The sequence below is a fragment of the Mus caroli genome, unplaced genomic scaffold (assembly GCF_978045245.1).
Source record: "Mus caroli unplaced genomic scaffold, Mus_caroli_1 scaffold_2, whole genome shotgun sequence".
Lineage (NCBI taxonomy): Eukaryota > Metazoa > Chordata > Mammalia > Rodentia > Muridae > Mus > Mus caroli.
This window is the reverse complement of record NW_028227257.1, coordinates 103,842,792-103,859,579: the sequence shown is the minus strand read 5'-3', so window position 1 is coordinate 103,859,579 and position 16,788 is coordinate 103,842,792. Positions and strand designations below refer to the sequence as shown.

The window sequence follows — 16,788 nt, the reverse complement described above, 5'->3', positions numbered from 1 at the left end:
CCCAGTCACGATGGCTACCAGCCACAAAACAAGCAACAACAAATGCTGGCAAAGATGTAGCAGTCCCCTGTATACTGCTGGTGGGAATATAAGTTGATAAGGCCACTGTAGAGATCACTGTGAAGGTTCCTACATAGGGAACAAGCAGGAGTAACGTATGACCAGCTTGCCACTTATAGACACACACCCAAAAGAATCTAAGGGAATGTTATGGAGAGATATCATGACCAAGAAAACGTGTATAGAGGACAACATTTAAATGGAGTTGGCTTACAGTTTTAGATGTCCAGTCTATTATCATCATGGTGGAAAGCATGGCAGTGTGCAGGCAGACGTGGTGCTGGAGGAGCCAAGAGTTCTACATCTGGATCCGTGGGCAGCTGAAGGGGACGGATGGTGTTCCACACTGGGTAGAGCTTAAGCATATATAAGACCTAAACATCTACCTTCACAGTGACACACTTCCTCCAACAAAGCCACTCTCTATGGGTCAAACATTCAAACACATGAGCCTATGGGGGCCATACCTATTTAAGCCACATACCACATAGATGTCTACATATCCATGTTTATTGTTTATTTCATAACAACCAAGTCATGGAGTCAGCATATGAAGAAAATGCGGTATATGCTCACAGTGCAGTTGTAGTCTGCCATAAAGAGTGAAATTATGTTTTCTTCTAGGAAATAGCTTTGACTGGAGATCACCATTTTTACTGAAATAAGTCAGATAGATCCAGCCAGCCATGGTGCTTGTAAGGTTAGAATTCTAGCAAATGCAGAGGCAGGAGAATGATCACAAGCCCACAACAGCCCACAACAGCCAGGGACGTATGCCAAAACCCCATTTCAAACAACAACAACAACAGCAACAGAACAAAGAGTAATAAGGCAAATCTTGCATATTTTCTCTCATTTGTAGTTTCCTGCAGTCCTTCATAGGTACCATTCCTGAGCAGGTATACCCGTGACCTCTCAATGTGAATGCAGAAGAGAGACTTGGCAGTGGAGAAAGAGAGATAGGACTTTGAAAGCGGACATCAGTATCCTCAGAGCACATAAAATACTTGAAAGAAACTGTAGGATGCCCAACACTATGATGAATATACACCAATAAAAATAATTTAAAACCTTAAAAACCTCAATTGTTATTTGAAGTTTAGTTTTGAAATGAAGTCAATTCTGTATGTAGCTTGCCAGCTTTTCTGCAGCATCTGTGTATGAATATGCCTTTTAACTAGTTCATTCTTTCTCTTTCCCACAAGATCTCTTCAGTTCAGCCAGGCATAGAGTTCTCTTGTCCCCTCAGCATCTTCCCTGAGATACAAAATCGTATCAGGCCCCACTGGAAGAGGCAGGCAGGAGCTTAAGCCTTTTAGGACTTAGTTTAATTGAATTATAGCTTACTACAGGACCAACACTGTGCAAACCTTATACACACACAGTCAAGTTATCAGGACTTCCATTCCTTTCATCTTTGGTGATATCTCAAGTATTTCTGATATTAAAGTAAGCTTTAAGGGCTTTTTAAAATTTTGTCTGAGGGACATTTGTTTGTTTGGTTTGGTTTTTATGTTTCTGAGACAGAGTCTCATTAGGTAATCTCAGGCTTTCTCAGTCACTACTGCAGCCTAGGCTGGCCTCAAACTAGCAAGAGTTCTCCTACCTCAGCCTCCCAAGTGCTAGGATTATAGATAAGTACCATCAAACTGAGCTTAAGATAATCATAATCTATGTGGTATCTGATCATTTTCTTATCTTTTATTGATGTTTGGATCATATTTCTAATGCAAGTTGGGATTGCTTTCATAGTCCATGAGGATTTCTTTAATGTAAAAATAAAACATCAGTGCAAGAAATACGTACTTGTGAGCAGTATAGTGTCATGCTGACCCCTCCCCACTATGGCTAGTTTCAGGGGTACCTCTGAAGCCTAAGCTGAGGAGGGGTGCACACAGTAGGTACCTGAGCCCAGCACTGAGTAGTCACGAAGGTTCCCATACCCCAGTTAAATGAGTTCATGAGGCTGAAAAATCTAAGTAAGGCCTTGTAGTAGACCTCATATGCCAGCCCTTCTCTCCCTGACCTAACAGTGGAGAACAGTAATCAAAAACAAACGTTCATGCTGGTTCCCCAAGTTAGCATTGTAGACACCACGGCACATGCATAACAGAAAACTTGTCATTCTAGAAGGGTGGCAGTTTCTCAAGATCCTGACCACAAAATGTCTGTAATCAAGCTAGATGGCAGCAAACTAGTAGGTGGCAGGTGCCACAGTTCCATGCAGCCAGCCTAATCTATCAGCCTGATGCTGTCACGTCTTCCTGGCTTCTCATGGGTAACTCAACACAAGAAAGAATAAAACCTAATAATGCCCTAAGGCCCCTTGGGTTCCATTAGTAGCCTGGCAGGTCTTTTTAAAGGAGTTTTTCTCTTGGGAAGGTTGAACTCTGTATAGTCTTTTTCTCCAGTGGCTTCTGAACAGATAAGAAACCGGAGTTCATAATTCATTTGAATCATTTTGTGTTATCTTCAAGCAGATACAGTAATATCGAGGAATTGACGTGAGAGTAGTTATCTGCAGGCAGCTTGTGTGCGCAGTTATCTGTGCCTAATGGATATAATGGAGAAACTGGAATCTACTGACGTGATAAGCTCAGTGAACATCCTGGGTGGTGTTTGTGGGCTCATGACGTATAACCACAGTGACGAAAATCATATTGTCCCTTCCCTCAGGGGTTCTGAAGAATCATGTCAGATAAACAGAGGACAGAACATGCGGAAGCGGGGGGCGGGGGGCGTGATGCAGGCTGGAGTGGCAATTCTAATAGGAAAGATTGCATCATGATGAAACCTGGCTGCAAACCCGTGTAAAACAGTGCCTGTGTGTGGTACAAGGCAGCGTAGCTGATTGTGTGTGTGTGTGTGTGTGTGTGTGTGTGTGTGTAATTTACAATTTTAAGTGTGACGTGTTGTGGCACTGAGTGAATTTCCATTCACCATCCATCCCCAAACTGTTTTCATTTTCAAAATTAGAATTATAGACTCAGCCCAGTAGGCATCAGCTCTGTTTCCGTGTCCTGAAAAGCCTGGTAACCGCCACACCTGTTTTCTCTGTACCTGGGGGATGACTCTGGGTCTCTGGTAGGAATGGAAGCATGCAGCATCTGCCCCATTGTAGATGGCTTGTTCCGTGTAGCATGATGACTTCTGGGCTCCATGGCGACAACTGTTCTTGGTTGTCACTTTGACTATCTGGAAAGAACTACAATCTAGATATGGAGGGCAAACCTGGGAGGGATTGTCTGCTTGGCTTGAAGTAGGTGAATCCACTTCTAGCCCAGACTTTTGAGGTAGGAAGACACACACCATTGATCCGAAACTTGAGATGGGGAAACACGGGTCTTTAATTCTGATCTTGAGGAGAGGAGACACTGGAGGCATATCCAAATCTCCAGGCATACCTTCTGCTGGAAGTCTCTGCTCTTTGCCTGCGTGCACTCGCCTTGCTAGCACATCCTTTCCTTCCCTGGCACTGCAGCCTACTTCTTTGGAATTCCAGTGTGTACAGAAGGCCAGCTGAGACAGACACCTAGCCTGTGGGACTGAGCAACGACTAGATTCTTGGACTTTGTATTCACAGCTAGTCATTGTTGGATTAGTTGGACTTCAACCTGTAAGGAGAGAGAGAGAGAGAGAGAGAGAGAGAGAGAGAGAGAGAGAGAGAGAGAGAGAGAGAGAGAGATTGAGAGAGAGAGAGATTGAGAGAGAGAGAGAGAGATTCCTTTCATAACTTCTGTGACTTTAGAGAACCCTTACTAATGTATCAATGTTGTCACGTGCGATGGTTTGTATATGCTTGGGCCAGGGAGTGGCACTATTAGGAGGTGTGGCCTTGTTGGACTAGGTGTCACTGTGTTTATGGCTTTAATACCCTTGTCGTAGCTGCCTGGAGTCTTCCACTAGCAGCCTTCAGGTGAAACCTATGCTTTGCCTACACCATGCCTGCCTGGCTGCTGCCATGTTCCTGCCTTGATGATAATGGACTGAACCTCTGAACCTGTAAGCCAGCCCCAATTAAATGTTGTCCTTATAAGACTTGCCTTGGCCATGGTGTCTGTTCCCAGCAGTAAAACCCTAACTAAGACATCATGGGTGTTAGAATTTCCTTTCTCTTTAAGGCTAAGGAATATTCCATTCTATGAACAGCCCACACTCTCTTTCTCTATGCCCGTGTCAGTGGGCATTGAGGTTGTTTGTTCATTTTGAGATTTGTGGCACTGGATGTGAGCATACAATGTGTGTTACAGCCTTCAGTTCTTGGAGGGCACTTACCTACAAATCAAACTACTACCGTGGCAACAGTGCTTAGAAACATTTAAGGAATGCCCAAACTGTTTGATTTCTACAGCAGCTATGCCATTTTTACTTCTGTCAGCAGGGCGCAAGGGATACTTGAGGGACATTTTTAACTTTAGTCAGCCCCTCAGCACCCCTCAGCTCCACGTGGAGAGCGGTTGTTTTGATGGAAAATTTCTTGAGAAAATAGGACACCTTCAAGGCCACCTGCTGCCTGAATAAGAATTCATACACACAGGACAAGAATTTATGAATTTTAAGGTTCAGAGTGGAGGGGAAAGTTTTTGTTCCCTGTTGTGCTTGCCTGCTTCCATCATTGGGAACTATTTCTCAGAGTTTTGTTTTGTTTTGTTTTTTCCTGTTGGACTGCACACTGTGGCGTTGATAAGTTTTCCCTTTTAACATGCCAGCAAAGGTCAAAACCCAATGACGAATGAGAAGTGACAGGCCAGCCTTGAAAAATTAGTGACCAGGGAGTGGTAACAGAGTGGCCCAAGTCAGAAGGGCCCAGGGCCTACGTACCCATCAAAGTCATTGTCCTGTGATGACAATTAATGCTACATGGCCTCTGTCCCCAAGGTTTCCTCAGCCTAGACAGATAGAAGTCGATATTAGTCAGGGTTCTCTAGAGTTAAAGAGCTTTTGGGATGGCTCTATGTATTAAAGGAACTTATTGTAATGACTTACAGTCTGAAGCCTACAACTAACCAAACAGTGGGCAACTGTGAATGGGAAGTCCAAGAATCTAGTCGGTGCTCAGTCCCATGAGGCTAGGTGTTTCAGCTGGTCTTCTGGAATCCTGAAGAAGTAGGCTACAACAGATGTGCTGGCAAGTAAGTGCCAGCAGGCAAAGAATAGTGAGTCTTCCTTCTTCCAATGTCCTTATATAGGCCTCTAGCAGAAGGTGTGGCCCAGATTAAAGGCGTGTACCACCACACCTGGATTTGGAACTTGCTCTGTCCCAGGCTGGCCTGCAATTCAGAGATCTGCTTGCCTCAGTCTCCTGAGATCTTGCCTGAACCTGAGCTTTTTATGGCCACAGTGCCTCAAGATCTCGATCAAAAGGACATCCCTTGTCAAGATCCAGGTCAGAAACCTGTGTCCTCCAGCCTCAAGATCTTTATCACAGGTCTGCCCTCCATTTCTGGATTGTAGTTCATTTCAGATGTAGTCAAGTTGACAACCAGGAATCGCCTTCACACGGTGCTTTCAAAGAGGTGAATTCCTGTGGAGGCCAAAAACTGAGGCTTGCATTCATCAGCTTCCTAGGCCCCATTTTCCTCATTTGCAGAGTAAAGGTGCAGTGTTCGCATGAATGGGAAGAAAGTGTTGGGCAGTCACCTCACACGTGGTCAGAGTCTGTTTGTTACTCCCTTCTCTGCCTTCCCCTTGACGTGACAGAGAAAATTCATGGAAGGAGCTAGTCTTCTCTTTTTAGGACTCTGACCTCAAATAATCTTTTAAATACTATTCAGTTGCTTCAAGCATAGGATCAGAGTGTGTTTTCTTGGGTTTTGTTGTTTTGTTTTTGGAGACAGAGTTTCTCTGTGTAACCCTGGCTGTCCTGGAACTCGCTCGCTTTGTAAACCAGGGTGGCCTTGAACTCACAGAGATCTGCCTGCCTCTGACTCCCAGTCCTGGAATTAAAGGCATGTGCCAACAACACCCAGCCTCTTTAGTTGTTTGGAGACAAGGTCTCACCATGTAATTCTGGATGGCCAGGGATTCACTATGTAAACTGTGCTGGCCTCAAGTACACAGACATCTGTCTGCTTTTGCCTCCCATGTGCTGGGCTTAAAGGTGTGCGTCACCACACCTGCCTGCTCTCTTGTTTTGTCTTGAGATAAGTTGCCTTGTAGATCAGTCTGGCCTCAAACCTGCAAATCTCCTGAATGCTGGGATTGCTACTGTGCTCAGCCTCAGGGAAATTTTTCTCTCTCTGTGTGTGTGTGTGTGTGTGTGTTTTAACTCATTGAGAAATGTTTAAAAGGTGATGCATGCTTTGTTACTTTGAAAACTTACTGCTGTCTAGAGAAGGATTGCCTAGGGGAAGAGTGGTTAAGTAAGAAGCTCTGAAATCTTTCTCCCCTCCTGGTACCAAGCAAGCCTGTCCCTGCTTAGCTTCCGAGATCAGAGGAGACTGGGTGCATCCAGGGTGGCATAGTCATAGATGCACTGTGTCTTCCTGACATTAATTCGAATTGTCATAAATTTCATCTCAAGTGGAAAAATTAAATTAGATTGAAAAGAAAATATAATGATTAAATTTAGGACCATATGTCCCAATTAATAATGCATTAGTTCAAATTACAGTTTTCAGGTAAATACAGCGCACCGTAATTTCACAGAGATCTGTTATTAGAAAAAAAATGACAGATTTAAGATAATGTTCCGAGACGCCCACATGAACAATTACAAATAAATAATTAGAACAGTGAACATATAAATCTTTGGGGATTGACAGTGGTTAGAAGGACTAGAAGCTACGCAGGTTTGACGGCACACCGAAAATCCCAGCACACAGACACTTCAGCAGGAGGATCTGGAATTCCAGGCTAGCCTGGGCTACCATGAGACCCTATCTCAAAGCCCAAAACTAAACCATAACAACAAAAACAAGAGGCGATGTAGGATCAAAAAGGAACAGCCTCTGTTCTGTAGTCTTTTACCACAGGGAAGCCATACATAGAGTGTAATAAGGAATTTGTTTCCTTATTGGGTCAGATCTGTTTGGTTATTTATGTTATTTCCTTTGGGATGTCTATGTTGTTATCATTTTTATCTTATTTATTTGCAGGAACTTTTAGCTAGTAAAAATACTAAACTTTGTCAAATTAATATTTTTTTTCTAGCTTTTTTGGCGGGGATGGGAGCGTTGCAGTAAATATTATTTGGAGTTTTCTACCCCACCTTAGATCATTTAGTTCCCAAATAAAAGACACAAAACCTTCATATTTAGAATAATCCTTAAAAGCATTAGTGCTAGGCAGATATCAACCCACTAGGCTACTTTGTCTCCTGTCCTGTTGGTAACCCTGTGATGTCACTTGCCTGAGTTCAGCTTGGGCTGCTCCTACAACAACTGTCCAGCCCTCGTGGCCCTGCTGTGAGGATCTACCTACCCCACAGCAACCTCTTCCTTCCTCCTCCTCTCTCTTCCCAGTCTCTGCCTCCGCCCCGAAGCCTGGGCATCAAAGTCCCGCCTACCTCTCTTTCTCTTTGCCCGTTTTTATTAATCAATAGTTTAAAATCATGGAGCAAGATTTACATAACAAAAGCTTGCCTATGTGAGAGCTCACTCATCTTGAGGCAACCGGACCTTGGGATACAGAATTGAACATTACAATACACAGCATCCAGATCAAATCTCAACGTGGAGGAGGAGTTCCGCTGCCATTAATAGGTTATTTTCTGCTCCAGCATGACTCGTGTTTATCTAAAACTTTTTTCTAATGTTTTTATTACGGGGTTTATCTTACCTTTAAAAGTTTAAGCTTTCTCAGTATATTTGGCTCAAAGTAAGATATTCAGCTCTTTTTTAAAAATTATTTCTGATAGCTTGATAGCTCATTGAAAGTAATATTGTCATTGATGGTTTTTGTTGGGGTGGAAGTATCTTAGCTTTGTTCCTCTGATCTGTCTGCATGCCCTGAGCTGCTAACTAGCTTGGATGTGTGGCCGAATAGGAGTGCTCTTATTTTTTAGAATAATTTTCTTTGTTTGTCTTACATGTTTATTTTTACACATGAACTTTAGAAGGGATTATATTAAAGTGTCTCGGCATGTGGTCAACCAAGGGTTTTATCATGTTCAGTTCCGTTTTAAAGCAAATCCAAATGTAAAATCCGGGTTCCTTGTCTGCTTGTCTTCATTTCCCTACTTTATTCTTTCCCCACCCACCAACTTTAAAAGCTGAGAGCCGAGACTGTAGCTCAGAACAGAGCGCTTTCCCGGTGTGTGTACAGCCCTGTCCATACTCCATTCCCAGCCCCTGCACCTCCATAGCGAAAACTAATCTGCTGGGTGCACACAGCACAAGGCCGAGGTGCCCTGTAACACATCCTTCACTTCTTCTGAGCGTGGGCTTGGGTTGACCATGTGGAAGCGAACAGACCTGCGTGTACGTGTGGAACGGCTGTTCACAGGCCGCAGCCGCAGCCAGGTGTCTTGTACCTTGTGGCCTCACTTGCATCATTTCTACAAGGGGAGTCTGCAGTCATTGCCTCGTGCTGATGCTGAGGTGGTTAACTGAGTGTTTGGACAGCACTCTGCACAAAACTGAGACATGGAAAATGCACAGTGGTGATAACTACTTCTGGGAATCCGTGCGTGTACTCAAGAGAGATCGTTCCTGGAGGTCCTATGTGCGTGTATGGCATTTTATGTCCTTCGAATTGTCTTGTTTTCAGAAAGTTTTGCTTTGGTTTTGAGACTGGATCTAATTTCAGCCTAGGATGCCCTGGAACTTACTGTATAGCTCAGGCTGGCCTAAAACTCATCACAATTCCCCTGCCTCTTGAGTATTTGGAGTACAGGTGTGAGCCACCACACCATGCTTTGAATTTCATCACACACACACACACACACACACACACACACACACACACATACACCACACACCCTGGCAATACTGAGGATTGAACCTTGGGCCCCATGCACACTAGATAAGCACTCTATCTCTGAATTACAGTCTCAGCCATTGAATTAAATCTTTTACACAGAAAATATTCCTTAATTTCCAGCATTGCATGCTTTGGGTTTTTTTTTTCTGTGTGTGTCAGTAGGTGAGTGGGTGTGTACTGTGTGTGTGTGTCCATGAAGGACATCAGTGGGTGGGTGAGTGTGTACTGTGTGTGCTGATGGAGGCCATCAGTGGGTGGGTGTGTTCTGTGGGTGTTCCCATGGAGGCCATCAGTAGATGTGTGTGTGTTGTGTGTGTGTCAATGGTGACCAGAGGTCACCTGTTGAGATGTCTTCCTCTGTGACTTCTTTGTCTTATTTTGAAACAGGGTCTCTCACTGAACTGGAGGCTCACAGTCACAATCTAGAGTGGGTCACTAAGCCCCCGAGAAGCTCTGGCCTCTCGCCTCTAGCCCTGGGGTTACACAGCATACTGCCTTCTATGTGGGTAGCTCCTGCTGCCTCCACAGCAGAGGTCTGACTCACTGAGCATGCTCCCCAGCCTTGTGAGCATTTCAGATGGACAATTATGCCACTCGCTGGCTAACATGCTAAGTACTGTGTTAAGCAGGCAAACCCCAGCGTCAGTGAGTTGATGGCAGTGGAAATGGTTTTACTCTTTGAGGTTAAGCCTGTGCTGGATTGATGGATGGGTGGGTTTGTTTTGTTTATGTGTTTTTACAAAAATACTACCAACAAATAAGGACATAGTCTTACATTTCCTAGGGGCTCTTAATATTAGATTCTAAATGGATGGGATACTTTGCGTCTACTAGGATGGGTCTAGAATATTTTTATTTTGACTTATTAATCTTAGTTGTTATAAACTGTAACCATGGTTTCTCAGGTGTGAGTCTTTTATTTCTTGGCACATCCATTTATCTTATGTCTGTAGCTCCCTCTTCTCGTCATTGGTTATTCAGCACACTTTTGTTAATTTGGAGAAATGACTCTTACATTTGTTAATTGATCTATTTAAAAATATTCAGTTACATATTCATTCGCTAGACATCATTTCTAATTTTGTAAGTTTATAAATCCAGGGCATTTGCTTTTATTCTTTCAAGTTTAGTAATGTGAGTGGTTAAGGCCATATGTGGGGAAGTCACTCTACCCTACAGACAGATGGAGGAAACTGGGGGTAGAGGGCAGGGGTGAGTGCTGAGGGAGGAGGGCAGGGGTGAGTGCTGAGGGAGGAGGGCAGGGGTGAGTGCTGAGGGAGGAGGGCAGGGGTGAGTGCTGAGGGAGGAGGGCAGGGGTGAGTGCTGAGGGAGGAGGGCAGGGGTGAGTGCTGAGGGAGGAGGGCAGGGGTGAGTGCTGAGGGAGGAGGGCAGGGGTGAGTGCTGAGGGAGGAGGGCAGGGGTGAGTGCTGAGGGAGGAGGGCAGGGGTGAGTGCTGAGGGAGGAGGACAGGGGTGAGTGCTGAGGGAGGAGGGCAGGGGTGAGTGCTGAGGGAGGAGGGCAGGGGTGAGTGCTGAGGGAGGAGGGCAGGGGTGAGTGCTGAGGGTGGAGGGCAGGGGTGAGTGCTGAGGGAGGAGGGCAGGGGTGAGTGCTGAGGGAGGAGGACAGGGGTGAGTGCTGAGGGAGGAGGGCAGGGGTGAGTGCTGAGGGAGGAGGGCAGGGGTGAGTGCTGAGGGAGGAGGGCAGGGATGAGTGCTGAGGGTAGAGAGCAGGGATGAGTGCTGAGGGTAGAGAGCAAGGGTGAGTGCTGCCAGTTCTGACTTTTATGTGTTTCCAAATATTCTTTAATGCCATTTATTTTCTTTTTCTTCCACCTAAGAGGTGCTGAGAAAAGTGTGTGTTCAGAGCCTGTTCTCACTCCTACTCTATGATTAATTTTTAATTTATTGAATTGCTTCCCACCGTGTGGTCTAAATTCAGTAATTTCATTGGGGTCTTGTTTTGAGTTATTTTTCTACCTTATTTTCCTGTTAGAGTGTGATCAAATTTTTATGTTTAGAAACATTTTGGCTATCATTCATTTCAGTCATTGCTCAGGATCATTGTTATCTGTAGATTCAGTTAGATGCTTTGTGTGTTAGCGTCTGCTCACCCTTTAGCTCCTGGACCTTTTGTTGGTTTGTTTGTTTGTTTGTTTGTCTGTCTGTCTGCAAGAGGATTTCTTCAATTTTGTTTTTCTTTTTTCCTTCATCCCTCCCTCCCTCCCTCCCTCCCTCCCTCCCTCCCTCCCTCCCTCCCTCCTTCCCTCCCTCCCTCCCTCCCTTCCTTCCTTTCTTCCTTCCTTTTTTTCCTTCCTTTTGGCATCTCCCTAGCCTTTTGTTCTTCCTGTGTATTTCCTTTTCTTGGTAACCAGTTCTAATATCTTTTCTTTTCCTTTTATTGAAAATACTTTTTCCCTCACATAATAAATTAACTGGTTCCAGTTTCTCCTCGCCTCTCCCTAACTCCCCTCCCATCCAGGTCCGCCCCTCTTCTGTTTCTCATTAGAAAACAAACAGACTTCTAAGGGATAATAATAAAATATAACAAGATAAATGTATTTTCTGAAGAACCATGCTGTACTGCATTAGCATCCCTCTAATTGCCAAATTCCAATTCTGATGTCATAGCTTCAGGTTCTTAAACTAGGTCAATCCCATTGTCCCCAAACCTGCCCTAGCTCTACCAAAGGCACCGCTTTCCTTAAGTTTTGTGAAAACACTTGTGTTCTCCAGCTCCCTCCTTTTACTTTAAATAAACTTTCTATTTTCTTATGTATATGGATTAATTTTTCACAGATGTTTGAGACATACACAAAAGAGAGATGAGGGGAGGGGGGACTTTGATTTTATTTTCTTTGTATGCATCCTGACCTTTGCCGATAGATTATTTGTGTCAACTATATTTGGTTCACACTCAAATTCGCTTTTTTCCAATTCATCCTGGTGGAATTGTGTTTGGTTTGAACCTGTGCTGGTTCTGAATTGACTCCACTTCAACAACTAAAGATAACCCTTGTTAGGATATTTTTATTCTATTTTAACCAAACAGAATCATAGGAATACTCAGTAATATGATGTTTTAAATCAATAATATATCATCTAAGCATTTCACATTTTCCTTTATTTTTATAATGACTTACATTATTCAGGTCATATTTCCTTCATCTCTCCCAGGGAGCTGATTTCATACACCACTCACCTGAGTGGGGCCATTTGACTTCCATTTGAGCAAGGCATTTGAGTGGTAGTGACTGTCATCTATCTACAACACTGCCAAGGCTGTGTGCTCCTCTTTCATGGGGTCTGCTGCTCCTTCAGGGCACAGTGCAGGGAGTCTAGGTCCCTGCATACCCAGCCTGGAGGATGTATTCACACAGCAGCACTTAGCTCAGGCTAAATCCTTTCCTTTCAAATGCTTTTTTGGCCACATATAATTTATGATTCCTATGAACAACAAGCTCTGCAGGCGTTCCCTGATGTGATTCTTGGGTCATAAATTGTATAAATCTGAATTGTATGTCCCTCCGTGTAAATAAATGCAAATGTCACAGTACTTTACAATGCTTGTGTTCCTAGGTATATGAGGGAAAATGAGAGAAAAACGAGGGTTTCTGCTCTCATATTACTGTTATTTTCAGTTATAGTGGTTTTTGGTTTTTTTTTTTTTTTTGCTGAGTATAGTAATTGTGTTGGCGATGCCTTTGGAGTGCATGATCTCGGGCTTATAACATTGTTTTGGCAGTTTCTACAAATGTGCTTCACTGGAAATAAAATAAATCTTTCTTAGGTGGCTCGGGGTAAATTCTACACTCTAGGAATAAAGAATAGGTAGTTTCAAACTCTGAACAGAACTTAAAAATTCCTTTTGTAATGCATTAAAAGTAGAGGAGGTACTCCAACCTTTGATTGATGCCTGGTTGGGATAAGATTTAAAAACCACTTGAGTTTCATATGGGACACTTGACATGCTTTTGTTGGGGGCGCAGTTTCTGCCCAATTGGAACATTCCGTCCTGAAGAGAGGTTCCTTAAGATCCATGAAGTAAATAAAGCTTCCAAGTCTCAGGAAGTTCCTACAACTTCCAAGATTCACTAGGCCAAGGTTATGTCAGCAGTAACGTCGGTGGGGGGAGGAGACTCCCCCCAGCCAAGATGCCTGCACGCCGTATTGGGTGCTGGAGGATCTAGCTTTCCCGGACATCACCCATGATAGGATGGGCATTCCAGTGGTGCAGTTGCTTTGGGTTGATCATTTATTTGCCTGTATGTAGCCCCTTATCCATCCTCCTGTCAATCACCCAGTAAACTCAGTTTACTGAGTTTAGTTAACAAAGTTAAACTAGGTTTAGCTTTGAGCTATCATAAGTTCCTTATCTGAGGTGAGTTGTTCAGGTATACCAGGAAAAGTCACACAACACCTTTTGTATAAAAACACAAGAGATTCCAAACTTATAGGTAACAACAACAACAACCTCACAATTGAACCTTGGGATGCATTTAATGTTTGATCCGTTGGTTTCCCTTTTCTTGAATATTTGCATTCACAGTACGGTCAGACTGAGCATGGCCCTTTCATCTCGAAAAAGTTACCCTGAAAATGTCATGGTAAGATAAGATATTAGCATTAGTATTAATGAAGCCAGATAGATAGATAGATAGATAGATAGATAGCAGATAGATAGATAGATAGATAGATAGATAGATAGGTAGATAGATAGATAGATAGATAGATAGATAGATAGATAGATAGATAGATAGATAGATAGAGGTAGGGATAGGTAGGTAGATAGATACATAGGAAGAGAAGAAGAAAGGGAAGAGGAGGGACCAGGAGAGGTGGGGGAGGGAATGAGGGAGGGTGTGTGTCAGAGACTGACAGAGGGCCTGAAACTTGGATTGAATTTACTTCTGAGTGGATAATGGTTTAATAAGTTGGGCCTTTCAGCCTCGTCCCCTGGGGCCACTTGAACACATCACAAAGCCGCCATGCTTTTGGCTCCAGTGTCAGCATCTACTTGTAAAACATCTTGGACTGGAAAACAAAGTACTTTGAGTCGAGGATCTAAATAGCTTCTCACTTTCCTGCTTCCAGGCACCAGGGATTGACTTCAGGGCCTTTATTCACACTTATTAGATTGCCTTCCTTGAACAGATTAGCCGATCATCCGTCAGGTGCTGGCTTATTTAACTGCCTTTTGCCAGTCAAAGATGAAACCTGACCGCTATTTAACAAAAGCACATTTGGCTCATTGAATTTATGATTTACAAAGGCAAATTTTGCTTTGAAACCTATTCATACAATTTGGATGCTAAGCAGTTTGATTTTTTTTAAAAAGATTTTTGAAGTTTATTTTTATGTATGTGGGTGTTTTACCTGCGTGCATGTCTGTGATGTGCATGCCTGGTGCCCTTGCAGGTTAGAAGAGGAAGCTGGATCCCCTGAAAATGGAGTTATAGGAAGTAAGCCATCATGCTGGTGCAGGGAATTATACGTGGCTTCCCGGGGAGAACAGCTACTGCTCTTAACTACTGAGCTCTAGCTCAGCTCAGCAGTTTTTATTTTTACTACAATGTCAGGAAATTTAAAATTCCAAGAAAGCATTACAAGTTTCAGTCATCAGAATATCCAGGTTTACAAATTCATAAAAAAAATCTCTTAATTGTTGGGATTGTTCTTTTTAAGCTAGTAATTAATTGATTGATTTTTTTGGTGTTCAGATTGAACCCAGAGCCTTGCTCATCCTTGACAAGGGCTCTGCCACTGAGCTACCTGCCCCACCCAAGGGATTGCTGTTCGATTATTGTCTGCAAATAGGTCATCATTAGAATCCTAATGATCACATTCAAGTTCACATGATTTGTTGGCATAATGTTAGAAATTCAATATGACTATAGGCGTCCGCCAAATTCTGTACACATACAGAAATTTCAGAATCCACATCTGAATCATTCTGTGGCTCTGTACCGCCATCAATCATAACTTGTGTCTGCAACCTAGAGGTCTCTGAGCCCCAGACCCGCATTTCTAACTATTCCTTATTCCCTCCATTAACGCAAATGAGTTTCTCCCTAAATAGAGTGATTGCTATTTCTTTTCAAATTACATGAGACTTTCTGTTTGTTCTGTTTTAAGGTGGTTTGGACTCGTCAGCAGTGGCCTGAGTTTTCCTAGTCCAGTCTGATCCGAGGGAGATGGACTAAAGCCACAGATTGTCTGCTTCTCTGTCTGTGAATTGGAAGGCGGATTGGGATGGTCTTCCGTGCACATCCCTAGACTAACTGCAGCAATGAGTTCAGACGAGAAGGGCATATCCCCTGCTCATAAGACATCCACTCCGACCCATAGAAGTGCCTCGTCTTCAACATCTTCTCAGAGGGAAAGCAGACAGGTAGGAGAAGATTTCACTGCTTTTCAACATTTTCTGCCAAGAGAGCCCTGTTTGGATGGTGTGGATTGCTGAGTCTGAAAGTTTGTCCTGAAGTGCTTTGTGCCACAAGCCATGCCCTTATTTTGTGTCACTATGCCTGATAGTGAGAAGCTGCTACACTGGCTTCTCTGTTTTGTTTTGTTTTGTTTTGTTTTGTTTTGTTTTGTTTTGTTTTGTGAGAAGCTGCTACACTGGCTTCTCTGTTTTGTTTTGTTTGGGAGGTGGGCTTTTGGAGTTCAGACCACAGCATGGGGCAGGGTTTCTCCGGGAAGCCTGGTGACCTTCTCACTGTGGACTGTGCTGCTCGGGTCTTTCTTCTTCATGGACATGCAAAAAAACAAAAAAAAAAAAACAAAAAAAACAAAAAAAACCCAAGGACCATCAGGAGACTTTCTGTAAGACTAACAGCTCTAGACAAGCCCTAACCCCTGTGAGGTTGTGTGGAACTTAGTCACTGTCAGACTCAGTAGTTAGGAAGCAGATAAAGCTGGAGTATCTGGGAACTGCGAGCCACAAGGACTGAACAGTTTTCAAAGGCAGCAGTGGGAGTGAGGTGTCAGAATTTATTTATGGTAGAATACACCTACTGTCTCATTTGATCCAGTCTGTAAAATTACTGTTGCTGGAAATTACTGCATTCATGTTTTGCGGACCACTCTGCTGTCAGGGTTGTGTGGGGATCTGTGGTATAAATGCTGGCCATTGACAGAACAGCGGTATTTCAGCTAGCACAGATAGGATTAACGGTTTCCCATTACAATATGTCTTTCGGTAGTAATTTGTGGAAATGTACAAGTGCATTGTCAACATTTTATGGGAATTTTCCTTTGTGAGTTTCACTTAGTGAAGAGGTCTGGCAGTATCTGTCACTTCTCTGCTCCTCTCCCATTTTAGATATTCAAAATGTATTGCCTAATTTAAAGAAATGTATGTATCAGTTAATTTTTTTTCCTTTCATTTTTTGATAGACTATCTCACGGGCTTAGCTGGTCTGGAACTTACTATGCAGCCCAATCTAGTCTCGAACTGTTAGCTTCCGAGTTTTGCAATTGTAGGTGTTAGCCATGGTGCCAGGCTGTGAATGAGCTATTAGTGGATCATTGTATATGCGTTTTAAATGGACAGCTCAGATATGGATTCACAGCAGTGGGAATGCATTTCTCTGGGTGCTTTTGAGAGAACCCCCAACCTCAAGCACACCCCTGACACAGCAAGAAATTCCAGGGCAGCCTGTACAACCTGGTGATGTCTTATGTGTATATTTTTCACAGACCCTAATGTAGGTATTTCTAGTGCAGGATCTTGGGAATGATGGTACCTTTGTTACAGTATTCAAAAAGGATACCCATATACTATCTTAGAATTACTTCAGTCATTAAC

The 16,788-nt window shown here is 43.4% G+C and overlaps 1 protein-coding gene across 8 annotated transcripts in view; it reads left to right on the top strand.

Annotated features, from left to right (window-relative positions):
• The window catches only part of Osbpl6 (oxysterol binding protein like 6), a 191,978-nt gene that overhangs the window by 103,436 nt on the left and 71,754 nt on the right, over nucleotides 1-16,788 (top strand). For all 8 annotated transcript variants that reach the window (XM_029470678.2, XM_029470671.2, XM_029470664.2 and 5 more), the window contains one exon: nucleotides 15,114-15,369. In XM_029470678.2, coding sequence (XP_029326538.1) covers nucleotides 15,268-15,369 — 102 coding nt within the window. In that variant the 5' untranslated portion in view covers nucleotides 15,114-15,267. The remainder of the gene's footprint in view (nucleotides 1-15,113; nucleotides 15,370-16,788) is intronic.